Source organism: Syngnathus acus, chromosome 6 (assembly GCF_901709675.1).
Source record: "Syngnathus acus chromosome 6, fSynAcu1.2, whole genome shotgun sequence".
Taxonomy (NCBI): Eukaryota; Metazoa; Chordata; class Actinopteri; order Syngnathiformes; family Syngnathidae; genus Syngnathus; species Syngnathus acus.
Window position 1 is genome coordinate 7,165,901 of NC_051092.1, and position 27,913 is coordinate 7,193,813.

The 27,913-nt window shown below is 42.2% G+C and overlaps 2 protein-coding genes across 5 annotated transcripts; one reads left to right on the plus strand and one right to left on the minus strand.

The window, feature by feature from the left end:
* The first annotated feature begins 3,141 nt into the window (after positions 1-3,141).
* map1lc3b (microtubule-associated protein 1 light chain 3 beta) lies at positions 3,142-8,618 on the plus strand. The gene is made up of 4 exons (XM_037254642.1): positions 3,142-3,400; positions 6,515-6,570; positions 6,811-6,917; positions 7,029-8,618. Exons 1-4 carry the CDS (start codon positions 3,361-3,363, stop codon positions 7,204-7,206), a joined length of 381 nt encoding a protein of 126 aa, XP_037110537.1. The 5' UTR covers positions 3,142-3,360; the 3' UTR covers positions 7,207-8,618.
* Positions 8,619-10,684: 2,066 nt separating this feature from the next.
* zcchc14 (zinc finger, CCHC domain containing 14) lies at positions 10,685-27,710 on the minus strand. 4 transcript variants are annotated; one of them, XM_037254408.1, is made up of 14 exons: positions 26,569-27,709; positions 23,858-24,085; positions 21,926-22,112; positions 19,436-19,506; positions 19,282-19,353; positions 19,088-19,155; positions 18,146-18,324; positions 16,223-16,265; positions 15,664-16,147; positions 15,484-15,581; positions 14,370-14,464; positions 13,998-14,141; positions 12,693-13,913; positions 10,685-12,023 (listed from the first exon to the last, which is right to left on the minus strand). In XM_037254408.1, the coding sequence occupies exons 1-14, from the start codon at positions 27,061-27,063 to the stop codon at positions 11,968-11,970; spliced, it is 3,441 nt and encodes a 1,146-aa protein (XP_037110303.1). In that variant the 5' UTR covers positions 27,064-27,709; the 3' UTR covers positions 10,685-11,967. The 4 variants fall into 4 exon arrangements, with proteins under 4 accessions (XP_037110303.1, XP_037110302.1, XP_037110304.1 ...); XM_037254407.1 differs by having other exon boundaries at positions 13,998-14,144; XM_037254409.1 differs by having other exon boundaries at positions 12,693-13,895; positions 13,998-14,144; positions 26,569-27,708.
* Between the last annotated feature and the right edge of the window lie 203 nt (positions 27,711-27,913).

Consider the following 27,913-nt stretch of genomic DNA (forward strand, 5'->3'; position numbering starts at 1 on the left):
AATACCGATTAAAATTTGATTTTGTGTTGTTAAAAAGGCATTCGTGGACACTTGACAGCATTTGTCTCTTTTGTCCATTTGACAATATGGCAACAATACGTAGTGTTGTTTATCTACTTCGCCGTTTGATAATTGTGTGTTCACTCGATCGCGGGGCCTTCATTATCTCGCTGATTTTATTGCTATTTTTCTTCCTTCTAAGTTGGAGGGATCAGAAGGGACATTTGGTTTTCCATAAAAAAGACCAACGTAGTCCCCAAAATTCTCATTCCTTCATTGTGGGTACATTCTATACTTCACTCAGACTAAATTAAAAAAAAAAAATGTAGTTGTTTTTTTCGGGGTGTTTTTGTTTTTTAAATGGCTTACCTTAACCAGAATATCATATCACATTGGAGCCTGGTGGGTTCATGCACCTTTTGGCGGTGTAAATCCTTGTGGTGGAAATGAACGATATGGAAGTATGGTGTCATGGCAACCATATTCCGTCTCCACAAGGATTTACAGGGCTGGTATTTGTTCTTCATTTTGCATTTCAAAAGTAAAATTTATTTAGCATAACAAGTGTTTAGAAGGGTGAGAATGGAGTGTGGGGCTCTGTAATGGCATGATTTCTTTTATTAGTTTTTACTAAACCTCTACTCTGCGGAAATTCATCTATCGCAGGGGATCATGGAACGTTCACTGACAAAATTGAAGGAACACAATACGAAATGGCAGATGGCAGTTTGCATCACAGTCAGGAGATTTCGGTTTGTTTCTCCACTGGAAAAAAAAATTGGTGGAATTTCCATGTTGCTGCGTACTCTGGTCTCCTGCCACGTCCCTAAAACATCAAGACCTTGAATTAGCACTTTACTGTCGGCGTGTATGACTTTGTGATTTGCTGCCACCTATTCCAGAGTGTAAGCCACTTCTCACGCGGTCAACCAGCAAATCTTTAAAGTCAAATCACTGGGTGTCAGAGATGCCATGCACATTCAAGTCCTGACAGTCGTTTGTCATTTTTACCAATTACACATTGTGGCTCCCAGGAACACATATAAAAGTGTCAACATTTCATATGAGTGGGAAAACACTTCAGCCTTCTCTACTGTTGATTGATACAAGCGGCCCACTTCGTGAGTGCTGTGAAATCACACCACTAACCCCCAACTAATCAGATCAGGGTGACGGCAGGAGCACATGGGAGAAGAGAGCACGGGCCTAAATATTGACCGCAAATATTTGACAAAGGGTAAGTCAGTTGGATAAAGGAAAGTCCTACTTCCCAACACACACGCACGCACACAAACACACACACACACACACACACAACCTCGACGCAGACTGGAGTGTGCAAAGCAAATAGACAACCTTGCACATTATCTCTTTAGTGGGCTGCATACACAACTTCTCAGAAACTACTTCTTACCCAACTGCGACAGAATTGTTATTCCACGAATTTTTAAGATGGTCAAAGAATCTAATCATCGCACTTTATCCTTGAAGGGAATAACAAATTCTAGTACACGACTGACAATGTAACAGACACACACACTGTTGCATACTTGACTGCTCATCTTTTGGAAGATTCCAAGTGGAAATTCAAATGGATGGTTTAAAATAAAAACTATTTTACACACGTATTTCCAGGCAGACAAAACTCAATCGTTGTAACATAAGGGAATTACAGCACCGGGTTCTTGTACACAACAGCAGTCATCCATGCAAAAAGCTCGATTAAATGATCTGGAAAATTGGGGAGGCTGATTTTTTCTTGCCAATTTATCTGTTGCAGCAAGTCATAGATTAAAACAACAGTGTATTTTGTTTGTAATGAGTTACAGCAGTGAGGACCCCAAGGCATCCAGCCAGGATTATCAAGTGCAACAGGTGATCAAAGTTCTCCCTCAAATGGACAAAATCTGAACTGCATGTGATTATTTTTTTTAATACCATGTCAGTCACACGTATGTGTACATTTTTCAATCAAAATGTGATCAATTATATGTAAATAGTTTATTAATTGTCGTTCAGTGTTATATTTTTTCAAAAACGGTGCCATTAACTGCTTGTGTTTACTTCGTAATATTTTTCAGTTTTATTTTTCTTACCCTAATCAATTTCTATTTGACAAAGCAGCTCTTCAAAATCAGGTTTCTCTGATTTGGGGCAATCTTGCAAATCGCTGGAAAAGCCATCAGACGGATGAGGTGTGCCCTCTAGAGGAATATATGAGCAATGCACGCGTCTGATCCGATACATCAGGGTGTTGCAAGCTTGTCTGATGTGCTGTGTGAGTTCTGACATTCGTAAATACGTTATTGTTCTTGGAAGTCATATTATTGCTAGATGCAACTTTTCCAAGTTACACCAATTATGTTTTGGGTCAGTTTTGTCATCTACGATCTGTTGCGCTATTGCGCAGTAGTACACAGCACTTTAATCAACCCTGTATTGTAAGCCTAATAAACCTACGTCGTCCTCACATTCTATCGCAAATTAAGGGCTCTAAAACGACTTTAATTACACTGACATTGTATGTAAAGTGCCAGCGCTCAAGTGCTGGCGAGAGGTTACTTTTCAAAGGCAGGTTAATGGACGTAAATGATTGCACACTTTAATGCTGGCAGCCTGACATTGCACAAACTAGGTTTACTCAAATGTGCTGTTCAAGACGGCAAAGTCGGTAACTGTGGCTTAACCAAGCAAAATATATATCGTTTTTATTTTGATCATAATAGAATTTTCAGTGCTATATCGGAATAACAAAATATTCCAAAGTATATGGGGAAACGCAAGGTGTGTTTTTTTTTCCAATGTCACCTTAATCAGAATTTTGTTCTTTTTAACGGTCTTTTATTAATGTTTACATTATTTACTTTACTTGTTTACTTTGATTGTTTACTTTGATTGAATTGAGTTTTTTTCAATGATACATCTATTATGAAATGAATCTTCTTGGCCAACACACTTGAGAAATGAGGAGAAACACACTTCTGTCTCAAGGGGGTTTATTATTTGGTTGCATAAAGAGTACAGACAGTCTTGCATAAAAGAAAAAACAAAACTTAACGTCCCATAGTGCACATATGTTGCTCTATATTGGGGAAGCTGAAACGCAGGCAATAGAGGGTGGTGCGTGACGTCACTGGTCAGCTGACGGGTTTGTTTTGCTTGCTTTCGGGAGCTCGTCATAATAAAAACACAGAAGGAAGGAAGCACGTCGAAACACATCGGGTAACGTTAACGGCGACTGCCATTACAGCACAGCTCCACGCGTCGATTGTAACGACCGTGTCGTCAACAGCGGCCCTTTTGTTTGCTAACACCGCCATTTACCTCCGTTGTCAATTGGGACGACGACTTTGACGCAGTATGCCTTCAGAAAAATCCTTCAAACAAAGACGAACATTCGGTAGGTATTTCTCTCCCCACATTATTCCCACTTGTTTTTCTATAGATTGTGTGTGTATATTTGTAGCCGTGCTCTGTCGAGTAAAAAAACGTATAATGCGGCCAGTTGAGCTTTTATTTGAGCCAAACTGAAACTGCGTCAAACACAAGTAGGGCAGATGGAGGTTTGTTGACTGGAAGGCCTCACTGTATTAATACTTTATATGTAAAGCATACGACCAAATTGACACGTTCAAAGGAGTCTATATAAAATTCCGTAGCTGACCAAGGGTGAATTCTTCCACAAATGTTTTTTTTTTTTTTTTTTTTTTTTTTTTTAGAGCTGTGGTAGAAAAACAAGTGTCGAAACGGGGCACAGGAGTGAGCTGCAGGATTGGGGGATGGGACGCTTTCGGGAGGAGCAAGAAGTGTCCCGACAAAAATACATTTGATTAAAGTTTCTACTTATATTTAGATAGCATTGATAGACGGCGTAGAGCTCGAATGTGTCCTGTTTGCACTTGGCAGTGTCCCACTTAAATTTCTTTGATGATCATAATAGCAGTTGAAAGTCACGTTTATTTTTCTGTTTACGCAAGGAAAGCACGTGTGGCGATTCGAGCAGCAACATGGACATGTGTTTGTCCTTTCTACCACCCTGGTCAATGTTGTTTATTACACCCCGGCTTCTATTACAGCTACAGCGCCTTGTAATTACTCGGATAACTTTGTATTATCTTAAAAGTGCAAATTAGAATTATGTACACTTGTACAGTAAATTTAGTCACTACCTTGTGGAACTTAAACAGTTGTAAACAATTTGTTGGGCGGGGGCTGCTTGTTAATGGCAGGGCCCTATTCCCTGCATATAGCACTTTTTATATTGTACTCTTGTTTTTAATTATTGATAAAAAGGAAAAAACAGATCTAAAGAAAATAGTGCAGTAAAAAGTATTTCCAAGTTCATTTAAACAGCCTCTCCTGCTGGACATTATAGCTGGTACTAAAGCAAAAACAAATACCACTTGTCTTAGTGTTTTCAAAGCATAATAGTTTGATTTTTCTAACTGTTAATACTGTGTTGCTTGGCTGCATTCTAAGACAATAAGGCAAATCATTATTGTTGGGTTTTTATTAGTGATGGGGAAAATAAAGCTTCAACTTTGCTTTCTGATTTAGTTGACTCATCAAGATGGCACTCACTGTTCAACATCAGACCAAAAGTACGCTGAATTGCGATTTCATGAATCCCTTGATTTCAACATCTAGATGACTCAGCAATTCGCTCACAAAGCAAATTTGATGCTTTGTTTTCTCATCACTAATTTTTACAACAGTTACGATTATGGCTTCATTTCAAATTAGGGCATGAAATCGGATCCTTGTTGACCATTAGTTCCTCAGCTAAATTCAATCAGAACATTAAATCTTTTCCGGAGAATGATCAAAGTAAAAAGTTAATGAAGAAATACTATTTCATGATACTGAGAATATTCATGAATCAAATAATTGCTTGTTAAAAGTACTGTAATTAAAGTTTGGCCAAAATAGCCATTTTAAAACACACTCTTATGAAACAATTACCTCCTTGGTGGTCATAAGACATGTATGACATGTAAAGTCAAAGAAGTGTGAAAATTGTCTTATTCCTTTGACCCCACAGTCAAAGTACGCATACATATATCGAGAGAAATGAAATGCAGTGCACTTGCGCTTTATCTACAGGTGACCAAAGTGCTTTACAAAAGCTTACATTCACCAATATAGTGGATGACTTTATTTCAACCAAAATGGCCCCTTCCGGTTAGTACAAAATACTTGATGAGGTGTCAATCTCTACCAATGTCTTGCCAAGATAGTTCCGTGCTTAGAAAGGGATAAGTCAGCATTATCACAATTTCCATGACAATAAAGACAAGAAATGCAGTAATGGAAAAACCCCACCCATCCCCCTCCTTCTTAAGACAAACACATGCCAGCTCTCAGGTCCAGGGCTTCCTTCTTGTCTCTCCTTTCATGTCCACTGAAAAGGGGTGAGTCAGACGTGTCAAACATCCACAGAGCTTCCCTGTTCCTGCGCACTGAACGTAACCAAATGAGATGTTATCACAGGACATTATTCTACATCTCCCAGTAAGATAAACAGTTTCAGTGTGAAAATTCGATTTGAGCGCTGATTTCAACTGTCACAAGAATTGAGTGGCTGTAAATAACCAGATGGCATGACTCCTAATGTGCCATTAAGTCCACACTTATTGAACCAGAACCACAACCCTTTTGTACACTGGTTTTGAGATGATCAGGTCATTGTTGCAGTTCCATTTGTTGTCATTTGGGCCAGTGGCATTGGCATTGCAGAAGGTTCAAAGTGCACAAAGCTTTATGCAAGGAATTACAGCGAGGGAGGGGCATTAACAACGTTTCAAACTGTTGAGTAAACCCTCGTCAATTATGTAAAGATTTATTTATTTATTTTGTGGAGAGATCATGTTTTTCTGGAAAGGCTCATAGTAGTAACACATGAGCTGTACTAGTTAAATAGAAAATGAGTCGCGGTATAATTTGCTCATGCAACGAGTTTTGAATAAGCCCATTATGCCCGCACTTGGTTTTAGTGAGCAGTTCATTTAGTACATTGTCCTCTTGGGCTTATTTTCCGCTTGATGTCCCACATTATGACAATATGTTAAGAGCTTTATCTCGATTAACACAATATTTGTGAAATGTTGTTGTTACTAACTTGATATGTAGCCACAAACATGATGAGCCAGAATGCTATTAAAAACTGCTCCTCATCCACACTCAGTACTGTGGTGGTGTCATTTGCATTTATGTGCCACCATCGGAAGCCCTGTGTTGTGTTTATATGGCCATATTTAAAACCTTAACGTTTGCCTTTACTAGGCCACGCCCCTTAAACGACCACATCCACTACACAAATACAACAGTACGTACAGGGAGTTCTATTCCTTATAGTGGTGATGTAACCTGGATTTGAACAAAAGAGCATTGACGAACAACTAATTGTTGGTAACTAATCAGATTACATAGTATCATTTGTCCGACCGCTTTCTTTTGGAGCAGTGTGCGCTGTTTCCCGCCCGCTGACACTGCGTTTGCTTTTGTGTCCGTGCAGATCAGAGAGTAGAAGATGTCCGACTGATCCGGGAGCAACATCCTAACAAGATACCCGTGAGTGTTCTTTACTGAGGCTCCTTCGCTCCTCCAGCTAACCAGCATGCCGAGTTATATGGCTCACCAGTTTTCTGAAGCAGAGCCGTGATTGGCTGTGACCTCAGTCCTGCCAACTGTGATGTCATTTTCAGTCGACAGAAAGTGGCAAAATGGCAGCCCCCTGATTTAGATGAACATGCTAAATTCAGATTAATTTGAATGAAACCGCATCAAGCACAGTCTGCATGTGCCCTGTAGGTGATCATCGAGAGGTACAAAGGAGAAAAGCAGCTTCCCATCCTGGACAAGACAAAGTTCTTAGTGCCCGACCATGTCAACATGAGTGAACTCATCAAGATTATCAGGTTGGTCTTTGAGATATTTTCCCTGCGCTCTTATGTTCTGAATTGCATATGAAAGAATTGTAAGTGTAAAAGAATGTCAATTTGATTGATTTATTTTGCTGTGACAACCAGGAGGCGCCTGCAGCTCAATTCCAACCAGGCTTTCTTCCTGTTGGTCAATGGCCACAGCATGGTGTCCGTGTCGGCCGCCATCTCGGAGGTGTACGAGCGAGAGCGCGACCAAGATGGCTTCCTCTACATGGTGTATGCCTCCCAGGAGACCTTCGGGGCCGCCCCAACTCCCCAGTGATCAACCTTCCTCTCTTAATCCTTTTGGCCAGCGATCGGACAATTAGTTTGTTTTTTTTCTCCCCCTCCACCTTTCCTTGTTGTTTCCAGTATCTACGCTGTCTTCTCACCACATTAGTCTTGACTGTACCAACTAAAACACAATCCACTGAACGTAATCGCCAAGTAGAGGCTTTTTTTTGTTTCGTGGGTTCTGACTGCAAAGAGAGGAGAACCAGTTTGTGTGCCGCACAGGTGCACCACAGTTAGAACCCTCTTTATTCTTGATCTTATCCTGCCGGCTGTCATGGCAACGTCGCTGTTATTTCCGTCTTGTGGCTAGACGAATATTAGACCTCCTATCTGTTCATTTCAGCTCGCGATTTTACACAAAAGCAGTGCGGCTCCACCGCTTTTATTTATATTTACAATAGTAACAGAACAAAGCTAACGTTGATTTGAAGCTTAATGGAGACGAGTGCAAGTTAGGAAGCAAATCAACAACAATCATTGAGGCATTGCTTATGTAGACGCTGTGAAAGAAGTGGATGTAGCCTCCTGGCCCGATGCGGCATCAAACGATGACTCAGCGGGTGGCAAATGAAACATTTAAGCTGTGTGTTCATTTTGTAAATAATGTCAGATCAAATCTACCATAAAGCTAAGGGTTCTTTGGCAGGTGTCTACTTTATCATCAGCAACTTCGCTGTCATAGTAATGGCATAATGCGCATCGATATTGTGCATTAGCTCCACCCTTGAGTCTGAATATTGTGACTTCTGGCTCCACAAGAGGCTATGTCCCCTTTTTATACTGTATCTTTATTATAGATGAGTGGTAAGTGTGATCGCACTCCCCTGTATGCGGTTTCAAATATTTTAACATTTATAGAAGATGCAAGAACGACATTGAACGCATAATGTAAGAATAAGTGCAGTTCTATTAAAGTTAGCAACTTGAGTCTCGAACACTACAATGAGTGGTCGAGAAACTTGCTTCATTTCTTGTATTCAGTCACAAGCAATTAGAAGTTGTAGTAGGGGAAACGAGTGACTACAAGTCCCTTATGTGTCTAGTGTGGTGGATTTCCGAGTGCTACCGTTGCGATTCAACACATCGTTGTCAGTGAGAGGCTTCAGCCTGGTCGCCCTGTCTGCACATGGACCTTAGTGCTTTTTATGTTTGTCAGCTGCTTTTATATCACAGTATTTTATCATTTTGGTTTGTTTAATTCAACTTTTTTTTTCATTGTACAAGTCTTTAGTTTCTGTTTGTGCTATTGGACAAGTCCAAGCCACCGTGTGTTCCAGAGAGGGGGAGCATTGGTTTGTGTGTCTTCCAGCCCCTCGGGTTCTCACGTGCGTTCACATCAAGCAATAGCCAAATGTGTGTTTGTGTTGCTATTTTGTTAACAATAAAAAGTTGAAAAAAAGATTGAAGTCATATTGTTTGTTTTTGCCCAGAAAGCCAACTACAATGGAAAGTAGTATCCCCCAAATTATTTTTTATCCACCAGTTTCAACACACAAACACACACACACTCCCACAACAAAAAACATATCTGTCTATTGCAGAAGCTTATGCTTCCTACTGAAAATTGGTGATGTGCATTCCAGTTCTTTTAAGTGAACGGAATCTTTAGAATCAGTTCACTCAAAATATTCGTTCAAACGAATCGTTCACTTAAACCAGGGGTGTCAACCTCCAGTCCTCGAGGGGCCGCGTTCCAACATGTTTTCCAAGTTACGCTCGTTAAACACACCTGCGTGAAAAGATTTTGGTCATTTTCACGTTCGGCAGGAGCTAAAACTTTTCACGCAGGTGCGCTTAACGAGGGAATCACACAGACACTCCATTAGGTACACCGCCATTTTCAAGCGTACCTAATAACAGGCCACTTTATTAGGGAAATATCATGGTCAAAGGTCACAGGTGTCAAGCTCTAGTCCGGGGCCGCGTTCCAATATGTTTTCCAAGTTACCCTCGTTAACACACCTGCGTGAAAAGATTTTGGTCATTTTCACGTTCGACAGGACCTAAAACTTTTCACGCAGGTGCGCTTAACGAGGGAATCACACGGACACTCCATTAGGTACACCGCCATTTTCAAGTGTACCTAATAACAGGCCACTTTATTAGGGAAATATCATGGTCAAAGGTCACAGGTGTCAAGCTCTAGTCCTCAGGGCCGCGTTCCAATATGTTTTCCAAGTTACCCTCGTTAACACACCTGCGGGAAAAGTTTTAGCCACTTTTACGTTCCGCAGGAGCTAAAACTTTTCCCGCAGGTGCGCTTAACGAGGGAATCAGACGGACACTCCATTAGGTACACCGCCATTTTCAAGTGTACCTAATAACAGGCCACTTTATTAGGGAAATATCATGGTCAAAGGTCACAGGTGTCAAGCTCTAGTCCTCGGGGCCGCGTTCCAATATGTTTTCCAAGTTACCCTCGTTAACACACCTGCGTGAAAAGATTTTGGTCATTTTCACGTTCGCAGGAGCTAAAACTTTTCACGCAGGTGCACTTAACGAGGGAATCACACGGACACTCCATTAGGTACACCGCCATTTTCAAGTGTACCTAATAACAGGCCACTTTATTAGGGAAATATCATGGTCAAAGGTCACAGGTGTCAAGCTCTAGTCCGGGGCCGCGTTCCAATATGTTTTCCAAGTTACCCTCGTTAACACACCTGCGTGAAAAGATTTTGGTCATTTTCACGTTCGCAGGAGCTAAAACTTTTCACGCAGGTGCACTTAACGAGGGAATCACACGGACACTCCATTAGGTACACCGCCATTTTCAAGTGTACCTAATAACAGGCCACTTTATTAGGGAAATATCATGGTCAAAGGTCACAGGTGTCAAGCTCTAGTCCTCGGGGCCGCGTTCCAATATGTTTTCCAAGTTACCCTCGTTAAACACACCTGCGTGAAAAGATTTTGTTCATTTTCACGTTCTGCAGGAGCTAAACGTAAAAAACACATACAAAGCGAGGTTCCAAGTCTAAAAGCACATATTGGAAAGTGCACACACCTGGGATCGAACCAAGTGCTTACCGAGTGAGAGCCCGTATCCTTTACCAGTCGGCTATTTCGACCTGGCAATTCATGGCCATCTGCACTCTTTTGTACTAGTGATGTGCATTCCAGTTTAAAAACTGAATCTTTAGAATTGGTTCACTCAAAAGGTTTGTTCAAAAGAATCGTTTCTTATTTATTCTTTTTTCTTTTTTGGATGCCATTGCTGTTACATTGCATAAATCATACTAAATGTTACATTAATGTTCAACAAATGAAAATATTACAGATCTCCAGCAACCTGCTCATGGCCGTATCGGACATTTTTGGAATAATGTTGCAATTATTTGAACACTTGATTACTTGTCTTTTTATTTTGATGAAAAGAAATCTTTTAACTGACTAAATAACTATTTAATGACACAAATGGACTTTTTCCAAGTTTAACCAAAAGTCTATTGAATGAAGCCCAAAAGCCTAAAATTTTCAGTTTTATTGTTGTTATTGAAATACTGGCATGAAAACATATACACATTTTGAATGATTTTACCAAATTGTCTTGCTGCTGTTCTGGAAAGTTACACTTAAGGCTGGCTTTAAGACATCAACAACAAAATAAAGACATCAAAATAGACCTTGAAATTTGAGCACTCTTTCTACAATTTACAAAAGACCCGCCCACTCACATTCGTATAACATTAAAAAAAAAGACATTCAGTAATAATCATTTTAAATAAAGATGGCACATACTCATGCCGCGCCCTCCAGGGGCCCAGATAGTGAATAGGACTAGCCGGCCTTATGTTAATATTTGTCTCGGTCCTGCCCAGACACTTAACAGTCAACTTGGTTTCAATGATTAGGACACAATCCTGAGCTTTCTCTTGTGTAAATTACACACAATAATGTTGTGTCTTTCACCTGCAACAACAATAAACACTCTTAAAAGCAGACATGACAAAACTGGCACTTATTGGTCTTGCCTGAGTGAATGGCGAATGAAGAAGTGATGCAAAGTCTTTACAAACAGGTTTCACTGTGATAGTGAAAAGGCAACCTTAAAAAAAATCCGTACAATGCAGTATTAATTATACACAGGAATCAAGGTGTTCTGTGCTACAGTCTTGTTCTGTTGAGACCAACTCTAAACAATTGAATTTCAAAATGTAGCTTCCCTTCAGATGCAAGTTAGGAAATAGATAATACTACTGTATTGTGTAATAATATATATATATATATATTTTTTTAAACAAACTCTAGGTCTTTTGAGCCTACCAAAAGTTTAGAAGTCCAATAAGGATAAAATAAAACAAATGAAACAAAACATTCACTTGCCCAAAGAACAGGAAGGCTAATTTTTGGAAGTAGGTCTAACGTGAGAGCAAAGTCAAAAGACATGCCATTTACTGTATACATTTGTTCTGTGGTCTATGAATGTGTTTGTCATTATCAGTCCGAAAAGGCTTCCTGCACTTATGGATGCTGTCAAAATACCTCGATGGTTTCCTCTTCCGCTGTGTAGTGCCACTTCCAGCTTTTAATGTTCATTTGTCCTAGTGGCATTTGGAACCGATGATTCTTGCCACACAAGCTGCTGTCTACTCTGAGCTGAGGCAACAACAGCTATGCTCGCGGTCAGAGATGAAAAGACCAACTAGGCGGTTTGACACCAGCTTGAGCTGAACAAACTTTGTGGTGAAGAGGGCTGAATTGTGGCTGGAAAAAATATTTTTGTGTTTCCAAATTCACTGCGGGCTCATCAGTCCCCAGAGTCCTTATTGTCAGAATGGGGAGTGTACTTCAGTCGAAAAGTGCCTGTGAAATAAACAGCCGAGACATCGGGTCACGAATCCTTACTTTACAATTCAGACTTAAGAGGTAGACAACTCAAAAATGCTCTTAACAATAATATGTTCAATGCGACCAATTATAAGTTCTAGTCTAAACACAGTATTTCAATTCATATTGCGTTTGTGGAATATGACTTGACCAATATGACCATTTTTATCCATCTGAGAGGCTGTCCGTTTTGCAACTTGCTGTTGACTGAAAATGACATTGCAGTTCTTCAGGGTCAGGTCACAACCAATCATGGCTCAGCTTGCGAAGGTCACATGACCAAACTCAGATAACAGCTTCGCCATAATTGGTTGTCCTGTTAGGGTTCCAAAAATGAAAATGTATTGAATAAAATAATATTAATAAGAATAGTGTTTAGACTAGTGGCACTCACACAACCTGAAGTGAAACAACTAGCAAAACACACTAGTTGAAGCTCGTCAATCCATTTTAACAGATATTTGAGTGTGAATAGTTTTACTTATTTACTTGTACTTGAGTCCAGAAGTTTAATCAGTGCTTCTCCTTTTACCTTTATGAACACAAGCATCTGTATTCATGTTGAAGTTCAGATTGAGTATTTTTGCCCACTCTGCTGTTTTCCAAATGTGTATGGTCGGTGACATTGTTTACGAGTTGACTCACCTTGCTGTGATGACTCCATGGGTGGTTGTTTGCACCCCTCTGCTCTGTGCCCATGGCCACCACAGTTGTAACAAGAAAGGTTCCCCGCTATTCGCTTCTGGACCGCGTTTCCCAAGATGTCATGGGGCTGGTAGAAGCTAAAGCCCTTTTGCTGGTCATGTGACCCAGGGCTCTGGCAGTACAGGGGAGGTGGTGCCATCATCGGGTAGGAATAGGGCGCGGTAACGGTGCCTGTGGTGCTAGACGAGGCCATGAGGGGGCTGAGATGGAGAAGAGGGCCCAGAGTGAAGACAGAGTTGGCTGAGAACGGCTGCAGGTAGCCGGACGCAGGCGCGTAGGTGGACAGGGTGCCGTAGGCGCCGCAGTTGCCCCGACATCCACACGAACTGCAAACGCACATGGACTGGGTGTGGCCTTGACTTGGATCCAATGAAGTGCCGCAAGAGGAGGAGGAGGAGAGGCCATGAGGGTAGTATATGTTGCCAGGCACTGCGGCTATAGGGACGGTACTTGTGGTTGCCATGGATACAAAGACACTTGCGCCGCTGGAGCTAGCCGATTGTGAGAGGGACTTTATGGACGGGCAGGAGGTGGCAAAAGTGGACAAGGAGGAGGCGGGTGGGTACGAGTAGTATATGGATGGAGAAGAGGATGAAGAGGATGAGAGGTGAAAGTGGAGAGGAGGTTGCGACACATGGTGGAGGCTGTTTGAGGTGGAGGTCAGAGCACAACTGGTCTCGACCATCAGACTCATGGCAGTCCCCGAGTCATGGGGGGAGGAGGAGGCGTCCACTTTCAGTTTGAGCCTGGGAAGCAGGTTCTCCAGCCTCACGCCCATGCCTGCACCCAGCCCAGGACTGAAAGCCACGCTCGTACCGGGTGGACCCGAGGCTGCCATTTTAGTTCTGTCCTCTGCGCACAGGGGTTGCGACCTGAGCTTTCCTGGGGAAGATAGAATTCGCGCCTGGTTTGAGAGTGAAGAGAGCAGGCTTTGAGGGTAGCTTCCTTGTGGGTGGTAGTGGGAAAACGTGAAAGGAAGGTGGGAGGAGCAGGATGCAACGGCAGGAGTGCTGATATCCGTCTGGACCGGAAGGACCTGCGCCGTGGGCCGGCTGGGGCCTGCCGGGCAGCTGGAGTTCAGGATAAAAATGCACGAGCGCTCTTTCTCTTGACCGCCTCCTACAGCATCTGGACCTGACACACCTGAAAAAGACACACAGACTGCTGTGCAAAATGATCCTGAGCCATATATCTCTTCACAAAGAATTGTCCATCTTTCTGGTGATCTGCAGTGAAGCAACTTACGCCGGTAAACGCTCCTGTCCAGAGCGGCATCACAGCAGAGGGGCGTTCGGGGGGAACACGAAGAGCTGGAGTAGCCAGAGGATGAGCTGCTGTCTGCGTGGATGGGCTGATGGTGCAGCACGCTGTCCACCTCCACTCTCAGCTCTACTGTAACACATGTGGGACTACTTTTTGTTGATACAAAGAAAGGATCGATCATCACACTGATCTGCCGAAGAGCAGAAAGCAGAGACAAAAAAAATCTGGACAACCTTTTGTAATTGCTGCTCCTAAATATGACATTTAAAATGCTTACTGTTCTTTTCTTCTTAAAATGTAACTTTTCTCAGATTCAGTCTATATGTTGGGAAGAAAAAAAACCGCATTTGTTACCTGCAGTGGAGGTGTGGGTGGATGGTCCCATATGACTGGAAGGCATCACTCGAGCGATACCACCACAGGTCCGCTTCTCCAGCTTCATCTCCCTGCTGGTCCATAAATAAATAAAAATAAACAATCAGACAAAATAAACATGAAAAGAAAAAAAAATGCAAAGTGTACATCCTCACAACTACAGAAACCTTAAAGGCTTCCTTGGATTTTTCCTCAACCATAAACCAAGCACATGGACCAACAAACAAACTTGAGAGAAAATGTGTACAAAATGGGCTGGTAGTGCCCAGAAATCAGCACCAGAGGGCGACATCAACGCTCAAAGCAAGCTGGACTGCTCCCTTTCAGCGCCATCTGCAAATCTGCTGTATGAAACTTTCCATTTTGTTTGTCTCGTTCAAGCAGGCACACGCACTCATACGCAAATGCCTAACAAATGGAAACAGGGTGAAAATGGAAAACGTGATCAAATGATAACAGCCAGGCTTTTCACGTGTTCATGTTGTGTTTTCTATTTCTGAGTTCCAATTTATGCACATTTGGTTGCATGCCCAAGTGTTTTTGCATTTCTTTCCCTTGATTATCTAAATCTTAGCTCTCGAGTCTACTCAAAGTTCATAAACCGTGATGTGTTGCACGGTCTGCTGAGTGTGTAGATGCCAATCGGTTGCCAAATTGTGAGTAGGCAAACTCAAGCAAGGTGCTCTTATGCAGGATGTTTCCACATCACCACTTGCTGTCCCAGAATGGGAAGAACTCAACGGGTAGCTACCAGCTGGCTCTTCAACGTTTACCATAGTGCTGTAAACCATTAGTGTAGCTTGTTTGCAATCAAAACATTGAAAACAACTTTATTAGACACTTTGGATAGGACTAAGAAGGAAAAAAATGATGTGCAAAACAAATGCGTGATCCTCAAACACAACTTCAACTAAGATCTCAAGGGCGTATCCCTTATTTCAAAGCGTCCTACTCAAGCAAGTTCTGCCTTGCTAGTCATGGAAGTTCAGTACATAAGATTGTTCAAAACAGTTCAGGCCAGATTGATATAGCAAATCAACTGCAGTGGGACCAAGAGAAAAAAGTCTGAGGCTTAAAAAGTAATGCAACTTACTCTGCTGACTTCTGTAACTCCAGCTGAGTCTTGAGTTTCTTCTTTGCACCCTGGGTTAAGTCGTACTTGTTTAAGTCATCTTCTGTCAGTGCTAAAAACTGTATCAAAGAGAGAAGCCTCATATCACGCTCAAATGAACTATTTTTGATAACCGGAAGTCTTGTTTGAAACTGGGCCCACCTCTTCCATTGTCAGCTGTTTGAAGACAGGATAATATTTATGTAGGCGAAGCTTGCGCAGCCAGTCCAGGATGCCATTTTGCTCCGGCGCGTTTGCCTGGGACTGTGATGGAGACTGCGCGTGGGGCTGAGAACGGGACTGAGAAATTGAATACGAAAGGGACTGAGAATGGGGCGAATGCTGAGGTTGGCTCTGGAGCTGCAGTGGGTGAAACGGGGACTGCTGCGGCTCCGAATGCGCATGTGGGTGAAGTAAAGGGCACGCTTTGCTTTGGGGGTGCGGCTGGGAGGAAACATCGCCTCTGCCGGAGAGGAAGCCCTGTGCGGGCAAGGCTGGCACCGTGGGAGGGAGGGAGGACAGCTGGGGAGAGTAGTGCGGAGAAGGATGTGAGAGAGGGAGAGATGAGAGGTGAGGGGTGGAGCGGGTCAGGGCAGAATTGTGAGTGCTGACAACAGGCTGGACACTGGCCACTCTGTACACCGCCCTGAAACAGGACAAGCTGTCAGAGGTCAGAAATGCTGCACATGGCGTTGATGAGCGAGTGATGATGAAATCTTACCTGCTGGCTCCTCGGTATTGCACCATACAGCCGGCTGAGCTTGCTGAGTGACAGATGACAATGAAAATATCATGAACATGCTGTAGAGTTTATTGCACACAGAAATGATGTTCAGGTAATTCTTCTCATTTAGATTCTATTTTGGTTATCAAGATGATGCCATACAAAAAGTAGCTAAAGCGAGCAACAAGCATAATGACATGTTGAGCATTGAAAACGAGAACTGAAGGTGAGGATAAGCGATACAGAAAATTGATGAATGGCTGAATTATGCGGTGTGGTGTGTATTAGTGATTAAAAAAAAATCCCTTTCTGAAGAGCTTGGAAAATGGTTGAGGCTCACAATCCGAAGTGCTCAGCCGATTCAAAAATTACAACTCGAGCCACAATTTTGAGAGTGAGTCCGAGATCTACTGTTCATGGTATTGGTTTCTGCAGAATAAATGTCCCCCCCCCCCCCCCCCCCCCCAAAATGCAATTTATACTCCAGAGCGACTCATATATGTTTTTATTCCTACTTCATTTATGAACTAGTGCGACATATATTCCGAAAAAAAAACAAAAACATTTTTGAAACACTATAATTATGCAAGTTCCTTTTGGAACAAACAAATTTATAAAATTTGTTATTTTAAAATAAAAAGGTGAAAATGTATAAATTAACAAACAGTGCATTGGCTATAAATGCATATTAGTACATGTTTTTTGTATGTCAATTTTGTAATTGTGGCTTGTAACAATTACGCAGTCCTAGACTAGAGAATTGTGCTGCGCATTGTTGGTCACAGCGAGGTCCACAGCACGCTCCGAGAGAAGTAAGCACACATTTTTTTCCCTTGCCAAGTGCCTTGACTGAGCCGATAACCATAAAACAGTCTGTGGAAATGAATGATAGACTTCCAACATGCAGTTTGCAGCACTGGAATTGAAATCAATATTTGTTATGACATACGTGGCAAACTTTTCGGGGTTAGAATTACAAAGACGGCTGAAAACTTGAAATATCTTCAAACAGAACAGGTGACGAGGTAAGCGCTCTATGCACCTTGGACTGGACACCGTCAAAATGAAGTGTTCTTGCTCTGACATAACAAAATATGTACATATCTGTCAAAAACTATTATGCATGCTAGGGTACGACAATATACAGTGCAATTACACAACGCTGAATACTGACATTGACACATCATCCCTTGTGGTTTGACTCACACACACCCACACCCGCGCACACATACTGGAGGTTAAAAATACGCTCAAATGAAGTCCCATTCGTAGAATCAAATGCAAGCATTCACACAGACACACAGACACACACACGAGGTCACCACACTCAGCTTCCCAACACAAACATACCACAATGAATTCCCACACCAGACAAAAATAGATGCTGTCCTCTCCCGGTAACACCTTCAAAACACACACCAAAAATTCTACAGCATCACTACCACCATCTCTTCACTGATATAATATAATAATAATATAATAATCAATATTCATCTCTCCCAGCACCAACACTGCATAACCAAGCGTTGGTGCGTTGGTGCGTGCGTGCGTGCGTTCGTTCGTTCGTTCGTTCGTTCGTTCGTTCGTTCGTTCGTTCGTTCGTTCGTTCATTCATTCATTCATTCATTCATTCATTCATTCATTCATTCATTCATTCATTCTCCAAACTATTTATCTTGGCTAGGGTGGCGAGCATGCTGGAGCCTACCCCAGCCGTCATAGGGCGAGAGGTAGGGTTCACCCTGATCTGGTCGCCAGCCAATCATAGACTGCATAAACAAGACAGGAAATATTCCCTCTGGTATCACTGTCGCTACCTCTAAAAATAGATGCCACATGTTTCGCATCCTCTCGACAGACTTACATGAGTGTCATTGAGTCGCAATGGGAATGAGTACAATTAAGAAAGAACAGACTCACTATGGTTGGAGGTTAATGGGCAGGTTGGAATGACAGGAGCTGTGGGAGGGGAGGGAGGCATGTTAGGGAGGGAGGAAGAGAGATGAGACAGGCAGTTGGGTGAGAGAGCCCTGGTGGAGGTGAAGAAGATTTGGACGCTGTGGTGCTGGAGGACATGGCTGGGCAACATTGTCAGACATCTGAGGGCAGGTGGAGAGAGCAGACAGTTACAGGAAGAACACACAAGTGCAAATATTAACTTGTATCGAAGGTGGAAAACCGGTCCGGTTCTGGCTTTGCATTTTGACATTCTCTCGGTTCTTATGTAGGCTCCCTATGGCTACATCGACTTCCTCCCATTGTCTAAAACGTAACTTTGTTTTGGGCTTAATTTCCAGTGGACGTGAATGTGAGGGTAAGAGGTTGTGTGAGTCCGATTTGGACAATGTTTTCCTCTGAAAAGAGATGGGGAAGAAAAACTGCCTCACTTTGGCCCTTTATTTACATAAAAAGAGTTTTTGGATTTGGAGACATAGTTGGTTGGTGCTGCTCATGTCTTTGAGCTCTGATGGTTAAGGTAGTGTGGACGCCACTGAACAATTGCAATCCAAAAAGGACAAAAGGTTTACTAATGGCTGACAGAGAACGTTGATTTTCAAGACAGTCACAAGTCTTGGTGCTATCGGCTCCTGGTTAGCTCATCAAAAATCAGACACAACCGTGGCTGGCATTTGAGAAATGTCTGATAAATGGTTTGGAAGATGTCAATCATCAAGGTTCAATATTGTGTGCTGTTCCCCATCATCGGTGCTTTACTATATTTCACTTATGCTGTTAAAGAACAATATTCCAAAGTATGAGATGATGGTATTTTGTTTTCTTATTTAAAAAAAAAATCTGAAATTCATCATTCATTGTCTAATCTAGAAGTCAGCTATCATCCTCCACAGGACTGAAACTAACCTGGCATCCGACTCACTGGACTGAGGCAAGAGCTTCTCCATTCGCTCATCAGGAAATGCCTGAGACAACTGTGAAAAAATTAAAATGAAACAAAAAAAATTACTCATCAGCACATTACGGCATAGTCATTACCAAGCATCAATCATTTTAATCAATTTAAATATCCAAATATGAGTGGGCGGTGTAGTCCTCACCTGTGAAAGTAAGTCGCTCACCTCCTGTTGACTTCGCACAACTGATGTAACAAAGCCATCAGACCAGCTGGCCTGAAGGTTCCGGGAAAAGAAGAATAATTTCAATCGTGTTTAAAGAAGGTTTGAGCAAAAGTGTTAACCTACGTTTACCCACCTCAAACATATAATCACTTTTGTCTTCAAACTTATGTGTCACTCCTCGCAAGGCAACTCTTTCAACTGCCACTATAAAAGCAATCGACAAAGAAAATGTACTTATGTCTGATCAAGCACAAGAAGTGCTCTGAAAGCAAGAAAGCAGAAGATAACATTCGGTGAAATTAGCACGAATCTCACATTGTGGAAATGCCTGTTCCTTCTCAGCCCTAGAGACATATAAGGGATTTTTTCAAATAATGAAATCGTTTCCAGGTAAGATGTTTGTGGCTCAAATTGATCACAATACCCCAATGATCAAGCACTTTAGACATACGCATTTAGTATGCTAGTTTTAGAGGCAGATGTGTCTCATTCAATGTACTAGTCTCCATCCTGCCCACATACCGCGAGGTAGCCAGTAGCCAGTACGACATTCATTCATCATTAGATATTCAATGTGGGCCGGATCTCGTCAGTAAGTGTGTTGCGCTTGAGGTTTGGCCGTACCTCCTCTTCTGCCTTGCTCAGCGGTGAGTGTTCGCAGCAGTGGGCTTTCTGCTTCTACTATATCAGCTAAACAGTGCACAGTAAGTCAGCATTTTTTTTCATGTTGGGTACCAACTGTATGAGCAGCATCGACCTCCAACACAGAGTCCGCGGGCATGTCAAGAGGTGTGCGACATCGCCCGGCTTCTTCAAATTTGCTTCATGTCAATACATATGGGATGAAATTGATTTCAAATGGCATCATGGGTTTTGTAGATGGGTGTGATGGGAAAATAACCTCTACACATGAAAGGACTCAGACTCCATGAGGCAGCTTGAAAGCATAGCAGACACGCAGGGACAAGCAGCTGCATAGAGAACAGAGGACATGAAGAAAGAAGGCCGAGGTTTGGACGTGTATGGTGTGTACAGTATGTGTGAGTGAAAACAGTAAACGTTTTGCTGCATGCTGCTTAAGCGGCCAAAAGAGTGGGTCGAATACTTTATTACATACAGTGAAGATGTTTTCCTAATGCTGTGTGTTTCCTAATGATGTTTTGGATTTGTGAAGGTGTAAATCATGTGCCTCCACTTCTTCACAATCATGTTTTAATGAGCTCAAAATGACTGTTGTGTGTGCCTGTGCTCATGTTGAGCGTTTTATGCCGATGACAGCTATGCGATGTGACCATGAGGTAATCTGAGAGAGGAGAGTATTGTGTTTCAGACACAGGCAGGGAGCCAGACAGTATGGTCTAGACCAGGAATGGGCCTACACTCTTGAGTGGTCCTTTGAATCATTTTTCCCCCAAAACAACCAAAAAAAAAATAAAAAATTTGGAATAAAACAATTGGAGAGGTTGATTATAAGCATTTCATTGAGCTCTCCCCAATTTACTTATTCAATGATTTTTATTTTTATTTACTTATTTAGTAGCCCTCCAATTCAGTGAGCCCTCACAAATCAATTTCAAGGATTTTTATTTACATATTTAGTTGCACTGACGACGAATTGTGGCAAAGGTTGCCCATCCCTGGACTACTCTTGGTAAAGTGTAACTTTGTTTAATATAAATTCACTGGATCTCACAGGATGGTTAATTTTTAAATGGTTGATTAAGGAAGATAAGCTACAACACCTCCAATTTCCAAAGTTCCGCGGCCCCCCATACCCACATATACATTGCCTTCTTTTGCATTTATTAGATCTGATCCAATGGCAACGGACAGGTCATAACTTGAGTTTTGGTGATCCAACCAACTAAAACGCTCCAGTCCCCCAGGCTCCTATCCATGCTGTTTTAGATGTGTCCCCCCTACAACACACCCGACTGAAATGATCAGGATCCTTATCATGCTTCTACACAGTTTGGGGATGAGCTGATCATTTGTATCAGGTGTGTTCGACGAAATCAAATTCACTGCGGATAGAATCGGTGTTCTTTGGATCTTTGGAAGCCACACGTAAAAATGATCAATCTTGCCATGCCATTCATTGCGGGCAGATACTTGATGTGATAGTACAAACAATTTTGCATCTGTGTATATGGATACACAGTACAAACGCCGTAGCCAAACTATTTCCACATAGGCACATTTAGCAGGCCAAATCATGACCAACACACACAACAATAAGCATAATAAAGTCCTGCATATTACTATTCAGTCAATAAAGTTGTACTATCGAGATGTTGTCTACATGGGCCATCTGAAGTTGCAACCATGAGTGAAATGAATCCCAGAGTGATATACAACACGGCAATTCCTGAGGGTGCATTCTTGAAGCTTAGTGATGTTCCGTGGGACTAGCATGTTACATCTTGCCCGACGAGGTTGGACCGGGTGCGGTGTACATAGTTAGACACACGTTTCATATGCACCGGTTGGAAGTTCAGGCATTCATCATTAGGTCAAGCTGATGATGACAGTGAAAGGCTATTTATAGAATATGATAGAGTGTGCAAGGAGGCCGACAGGGGTGTCAATCATATCAAGCCATGATACTTCTCCAGAGGCTCACCTGTTCCTCTTTTCCCCTGATGACTAGTAGGTGTTGCCGCAGCATCGTGGCCCTGCCCAACAGTTGGAGGAGGAGGTGCGAGGTCGAGGTGAGGAGCGATGGGTTCCTGGCTAACTGCTGGAGCTCCTCTTCCAATTTTCACCCCTGATCCAAGTGCAGGGGCTGTACTAGCCTCTCTGGGCTGGTTCTGGAGAGCATGAGGGAGAGACCATTCAAAAAGAGAGACGGAAAGAAAGAAGGAAATCTGCAATTTTAGCCTGATCTCAGAGGAGACTAAAGGGCTCCAGTCCATCCCTTCATTTCCTGATTAGGAATTGTGCTCCAATGCTTTGATCCATCGATTCTATACCAAACTATGTAAAAAGAATTTGTGGTACATAATGCAAATATTGTAGCATACTGTCTTTGCAAAAAGCTTGAATTTAAAACGGATAATAATGCTGTTTTCCCCTTGCTTGTGCATATTGAAGCAAACCTGCATGAAACATGCAATTGGGACAGTCTCATTCACATCACATGGGTTGGGCTTTCTCTCAAAGTCTCATAGCACAAACACTGGAAGACACATGGTTTTGATTATGGACATAGAAAACATACTCAAAGACAACAGTTAAGTTTTGTTTTAATGGGAAAAAATTGTGCCTTCTGTTCTCTGTGTTGACCAATTCATAGCTCATGCTGGGCTCAGGTCAAAACTTTAAGATCCCTGGAGCTAATGTCTAGTCTGCTGCAGTTAAGAAAGGCACTGTAACATCCATTAGAAAGGTTTAACTCTCAAGCTACACAAAGAGATCCAGAGGGAGAGAGGATTGCTAGCTTCCTTTGGATTCACTTGAGACACACACACACACACACATGCGCGCGCACACACTGAAGCAAACCACAGAGGGTTGATTTCAGCAATAAGAAATGTGCTGAGCTGCAGTAAGTAGGAGCCAAGGGCAACAAAACACGAAATACAAATGCTCTACTCTGAGCAAGGGTACTTTCCCTTCACCGCTCACTCATGTTTAAACATTTGGCCGAATCCTCTTAGGTTTGAGAAGGATAGAGAAGACATCGGGAGGAACAAAAAAAAAAAAGTCAAAGATTTAATAAACTGATTTAAATCTATAAAGGGCAGTCTGCCTCGAGTTTGATGTATTTTTTCAAAACATATTTTTAGCTGTTATTTTAAGACATGGTTAAGAACTTGAGTCAGAGCATTGATGCATTCACATTAGTGAAGGGCTTGACTTTGGACAGAGACACGATGGGGAGGAGCGAAGCGAGCCGACATGCAAATCTTGCTAGTAGTTTGAAAAAAGTCCCCTTTAAATCTTAACAGCAAGTTTTAAACAGACTGATTGCATGCAATGTTTCAAGCCTGTTTTGAAATACAATAAAATACAGCATCTGGAAACATTCTGCATTTAATGGAGCTCTTTTATTATTGTGCATTGTTAGTCATGCAGCTCGATATGCACGTCATACAAACGATCAGACAAAGGAAACATTTGAATAATAATAGAATGCATTTTATATGGCATTTTTCCATACACTCTGACGCTTTACATACACGAAGAGTAAAAAGGGCTCTGTCATAGTCAGACCACACAGCTGGGATGCCTTCCACCATGTGAGAGTCAATTATATCATGTTCACATGTAATAGTGCAAGAGCACAGATGAGCGCTACCATTATTTCTCTGCCATCAATTCATGACAGTCCTACATGTTTTCGAATGATGGTCTGCAACACCCCCAATAGAGCCATCGACTTCCCAGATTCACAGCCTCATGCGTTGTGTGTGTGGATTAGCATGAGGTCAACTACATTAGGGTCACATACCAGAGAAAATGGCAGATGAATTTGAACATCTGAGCTGGATACAGCTGTTAGATGTTAACAGTTTAACTTTCCATGAAAGACACAGTTGCCAAACCGTCCTACCTTGTGCCAGCAAGTGCAAGGTGAATGACAGAGATGAGCAGGAGACACCGGCAAGGAGGCCGCACTTGTATCAGGAAGCGAGCAGCCAGAGGGAGACAAAGTGGCCAGGCCAGGCAAGGACACATTGTGCTGGGTATAGTGGGGATGCAGCTGAGTGTAAGAGAGAGCCACTTGATCATCACATGGGCCTGCTCCTTGACCGTCAATGCCGGCTTCTCCATAGCTCACCTGAAATATCCAACATGAACTAAATATACAAAAATGCATCTACTTTCACGAAGTCCTCTGTTTTTGATCAATCTGAACAACTATCAAAAGTAATGCTTCCAGCATTGTTTAACAATATATGCAACATTCATAAAGTGCATTTCCAGCCAAGCATATTTTTTGTGGCTCGACTTAATGTGCATATTACAAGCAGTGGGAGTGCTGTGTAGCACTATTTGTAACCACACCTGCGCCCCCCCCCCCCCCGATAAAACGAAATGTCAAATGACCAATGCGTGATGTAATAACAATATATGCGGTCATGCAGCAGACTGTTTTTACGACAGTCGGGTGAAACTACTGGTATAATCCTTAAAGAGGAAGTCAACCCCAAAATGTTCTTTGTAATAATATGTTCTGTGAAGCCCAACTAGTCAACGCTGTGTTGCAACTAATGTTTCTTTTGTATAATATGAATTTAAAAGCCAAAATCCACCTGTTTAGAGCCATATCAATGGGCTTAGCATCAGAAAACTGCAGTTTGTGATCAGAAACCTAGCAACTGTAAAGTTTCGACAAGTGTGGGCACATACAACATATTATTGTAAAGAAAAACTGGAGGTTGACTTCCTTTGAAATATTTGTAGACTGAAGTTACGTTAAGTAAACAGACTCACATTCTAAGTAATAATAGTAATAATATATGTAATACAAAATTAAAAGAAGCACGTTTGGATGTTTTTACATTTTGAAGTGTAATATTCGTGCAATGCATATGCAACCTGGACCACCAGCTAGCTTCACATTATGGTTTTATAATTGAAATTTAAACTAAGCATTCTATTGTTTTGTCTTCATAACACTTACAGTGTAGTTCCATTATTTCAAACGGGTCCAACCCAATGTCAGAGGTTGGCCAAGGTCACAAAACAAATTGGTAGAGCTTCAACTACCATCACCGTGACGTAATTCATTTGATCCTAATTAATTCCAGCAACAGGCAGCGTGATGAACTAGTGATCAGCAAGTCCGCCTCACAGTTTGGATGCCTGGAGCTCATCTCCATCCTTTCAATGTGGAGTTTGCACGTTATCGCCGTGCTCTCTTGGCTTCCCCACATTTAAAAATCATGGATGTTGGCTTAATTGAAAACTAACTAAAATAAGTTGTCCATGTAGGTGTGAACAAAAGTGTGGATGCTTCTTTGTCTATGTGTCTTGCGATTGGCTGGCATGACGTCCTGAGTGGAGACTACCTTTAGCCATAAATCAGCTAAAAGGATAAGTGGGAGTTAAAAAAAAAAAAAAAAAAGGATGGATTTCAGCTTTCTTAATCAACTCACTATACAGCTAAAGATTATCTCGATTTAATAAAAACATGCACAACAGAAAATCCTTCCACGGACAAAAAGGGAAAAAGCCACCTCACTTCTGCTTTTGCAGACATCACTAAAACCTTACTGTCAATCAAAGGAGACGTTTTCACCTACACACATATCATTTACACAACTGAGGTCTGTTGTACGAACAGGTGAGCCGTCATTGACTGACAAACCTGTAATTTTCCATTTAAGACGCCATTTGAGTCTCATCTGGAATATATTTCCTCGGACTGGTTTCATAGTGTCTAGGTACTTTGCCTTACCCTTCTCTTCCAATAAGTAGGTGAACTCGTCACTGTGTTTAGTTTGTTGTCTTAAATATTGTGGTGTTGGCAATTGGCATATAGGAGTTTCTAATGCTGGCCTGCTTTGTGGCCAAAATCTGGGGAAAATCAAATGCACTGAATATTTATATATGAATATAATATAGATAATTCAAATCCCATGCTTCAGAATTGTGAGGCTGACATGCTGAATAGCAATGTATCACCACGCTAACAGTAATTTATCTTGGACAACACAAATCAGATCAACACATAGGGCCCTATTGATCTTGGTGTAAAAAATGGCTTGTCTTCATTTTTGTGCCAGGGCAAGTCTAGTTTAGCCTGTTTGTGAATTTGGCAGAAAGCGCCAAGTGTTTTTTTTTTTTGTTCTTTTTGGGGGGGCCTTGGGCCATCAGGCCAAGGTTAATGTGAGCCCTGCATGTTCAGTAACAAAAACATTTACCTTTCAGCGATGTACTATGCATTTGGGGAAAGAAAATTGCTTTTGCGAAGGATTATTAACCACCGTCTTGCTACTTGTTTAAATTGCTTTAGAAATATGCACTTACTGTCTTGCAAATGTCAATTCTGGTATGAGAAATGTACCAAAACGACTGGGAAATTGCAATCAACCATTGCATTATGTGTACTTGAACCATCTAATGAGGGGTCACTACAAGAAGAAGGGAGGAGGATGAAGAAGAAGAAGAAATGCATTTACAATAACAGTGATCACTGGATTAACAGTCAGACAGTCAGACAGATAACTACATATAAGGTTATTTGAAATAGCCTTAAGGTTTTTTGTTTTGTTTTGTTTTGTTTTTTTTCCATCTATGGCATTCCACGGTTCTCACCTGCAGGACGTCCTGTATCTCGCCGAGTTGCTGCCTCAGGACCCGTTTCTGGTGGAAGCTGAAAGCCGGGTGGTTTGATGCCATAGTGAAAAGCAACAAAAACTGCTCCTCGGCCCTTCCGTCGTTTAAGGCCAAGCCGTAGTTGTTGATCACCGTGTCTATATGTGTCAATGTCTGGTACAAGACCCACGCAGCCTCTCGGTTGTCCGAGCCGAGCAGGGCGAGGGATACCAGCAGCTTACTCCGCACCACCTCGTCCGTGATGTTGGTGAGTCCGGATAAATCGGTGGGGTTGTTAGCTTTGATCTCGGCATCCCGGAGCGAATGGTAGTCCTTACGGGCCAAGTCCTCCAGGCAGGAGCCGAGGAAGCGAAGCTCGATGGGGACACAGAGGTCCAGCAGGCCACACAGGAACTCGGCTCTCTGGGCAGAAGTGAGGGACGAGAACCAGCGGTACACTCCTTCCCTCTGGACGTGGCTGTGACTCTCCACCATAGTCAAAACACCCACTGACAGCGGGTCCGAAGCTTAACCAAAAAAAAACAAAAAATGGACTGTCTTGTCAAATAAAAGTAAAGACATACAAACAAAAACAAACAGAGGGGCGCGCAGCCAAAAAGTCAGAGGCACTGTGAGAGCTATTGAGTTCACCAGCCAGAGCTCTTTCTCGTGTCACACAAAGATTGCTTGCTTCCCTCCACAACTCAAAGAAATGGGTGACACCGTCTCGAGGGGTTATAAATCAACTTGCCGTTCCACTCTAAGTATTCTACTTGGCGTTCAGGACAACCTCCGCCTGCTCCCCTTGCGCCGGTCGGACCGCAGCTCCAGTGATAGCCGAAGAAACAATAAGCACACGGCCAAGCAAACGTTCTAAACAGTCGTCGCCGCCTTCTGCCACTGAAAAAGTCACGCAGTCATCTTAATATCAACGGGCATCTTGCCAAGAGTTCGCCGAAAGTTAACAGCGGCTCCGAAAAGTTTGCCGAAAGTGAACATAAAAGCGAAAATGCGACGTTACCTTGTGAAACAACACTGCAGAACAGTACTTTACCGAAGGACAACCAAGAACGCGCTCGTTGTATGCATTAGTGTGTTGTCTTCATCCTGCTGTGGCACGAGATAGATTGAAGAAAATAACAGCTGGTAACAACACAATCCGGTGATTTGTCAACCGGTGGTCTGCGGCCATCTAGCGGTTCGTGGTGGTATTGCAGGTGGTCTTGATTTAGTTTCCATTTTATTTTGTCAATGATTTACCCATCTAAATGATGTCAAATGTAGCAAATGTAGCTTCGCAAAATAGACATACAAATCCAAATAAATATGTATATTGTTTGTACTC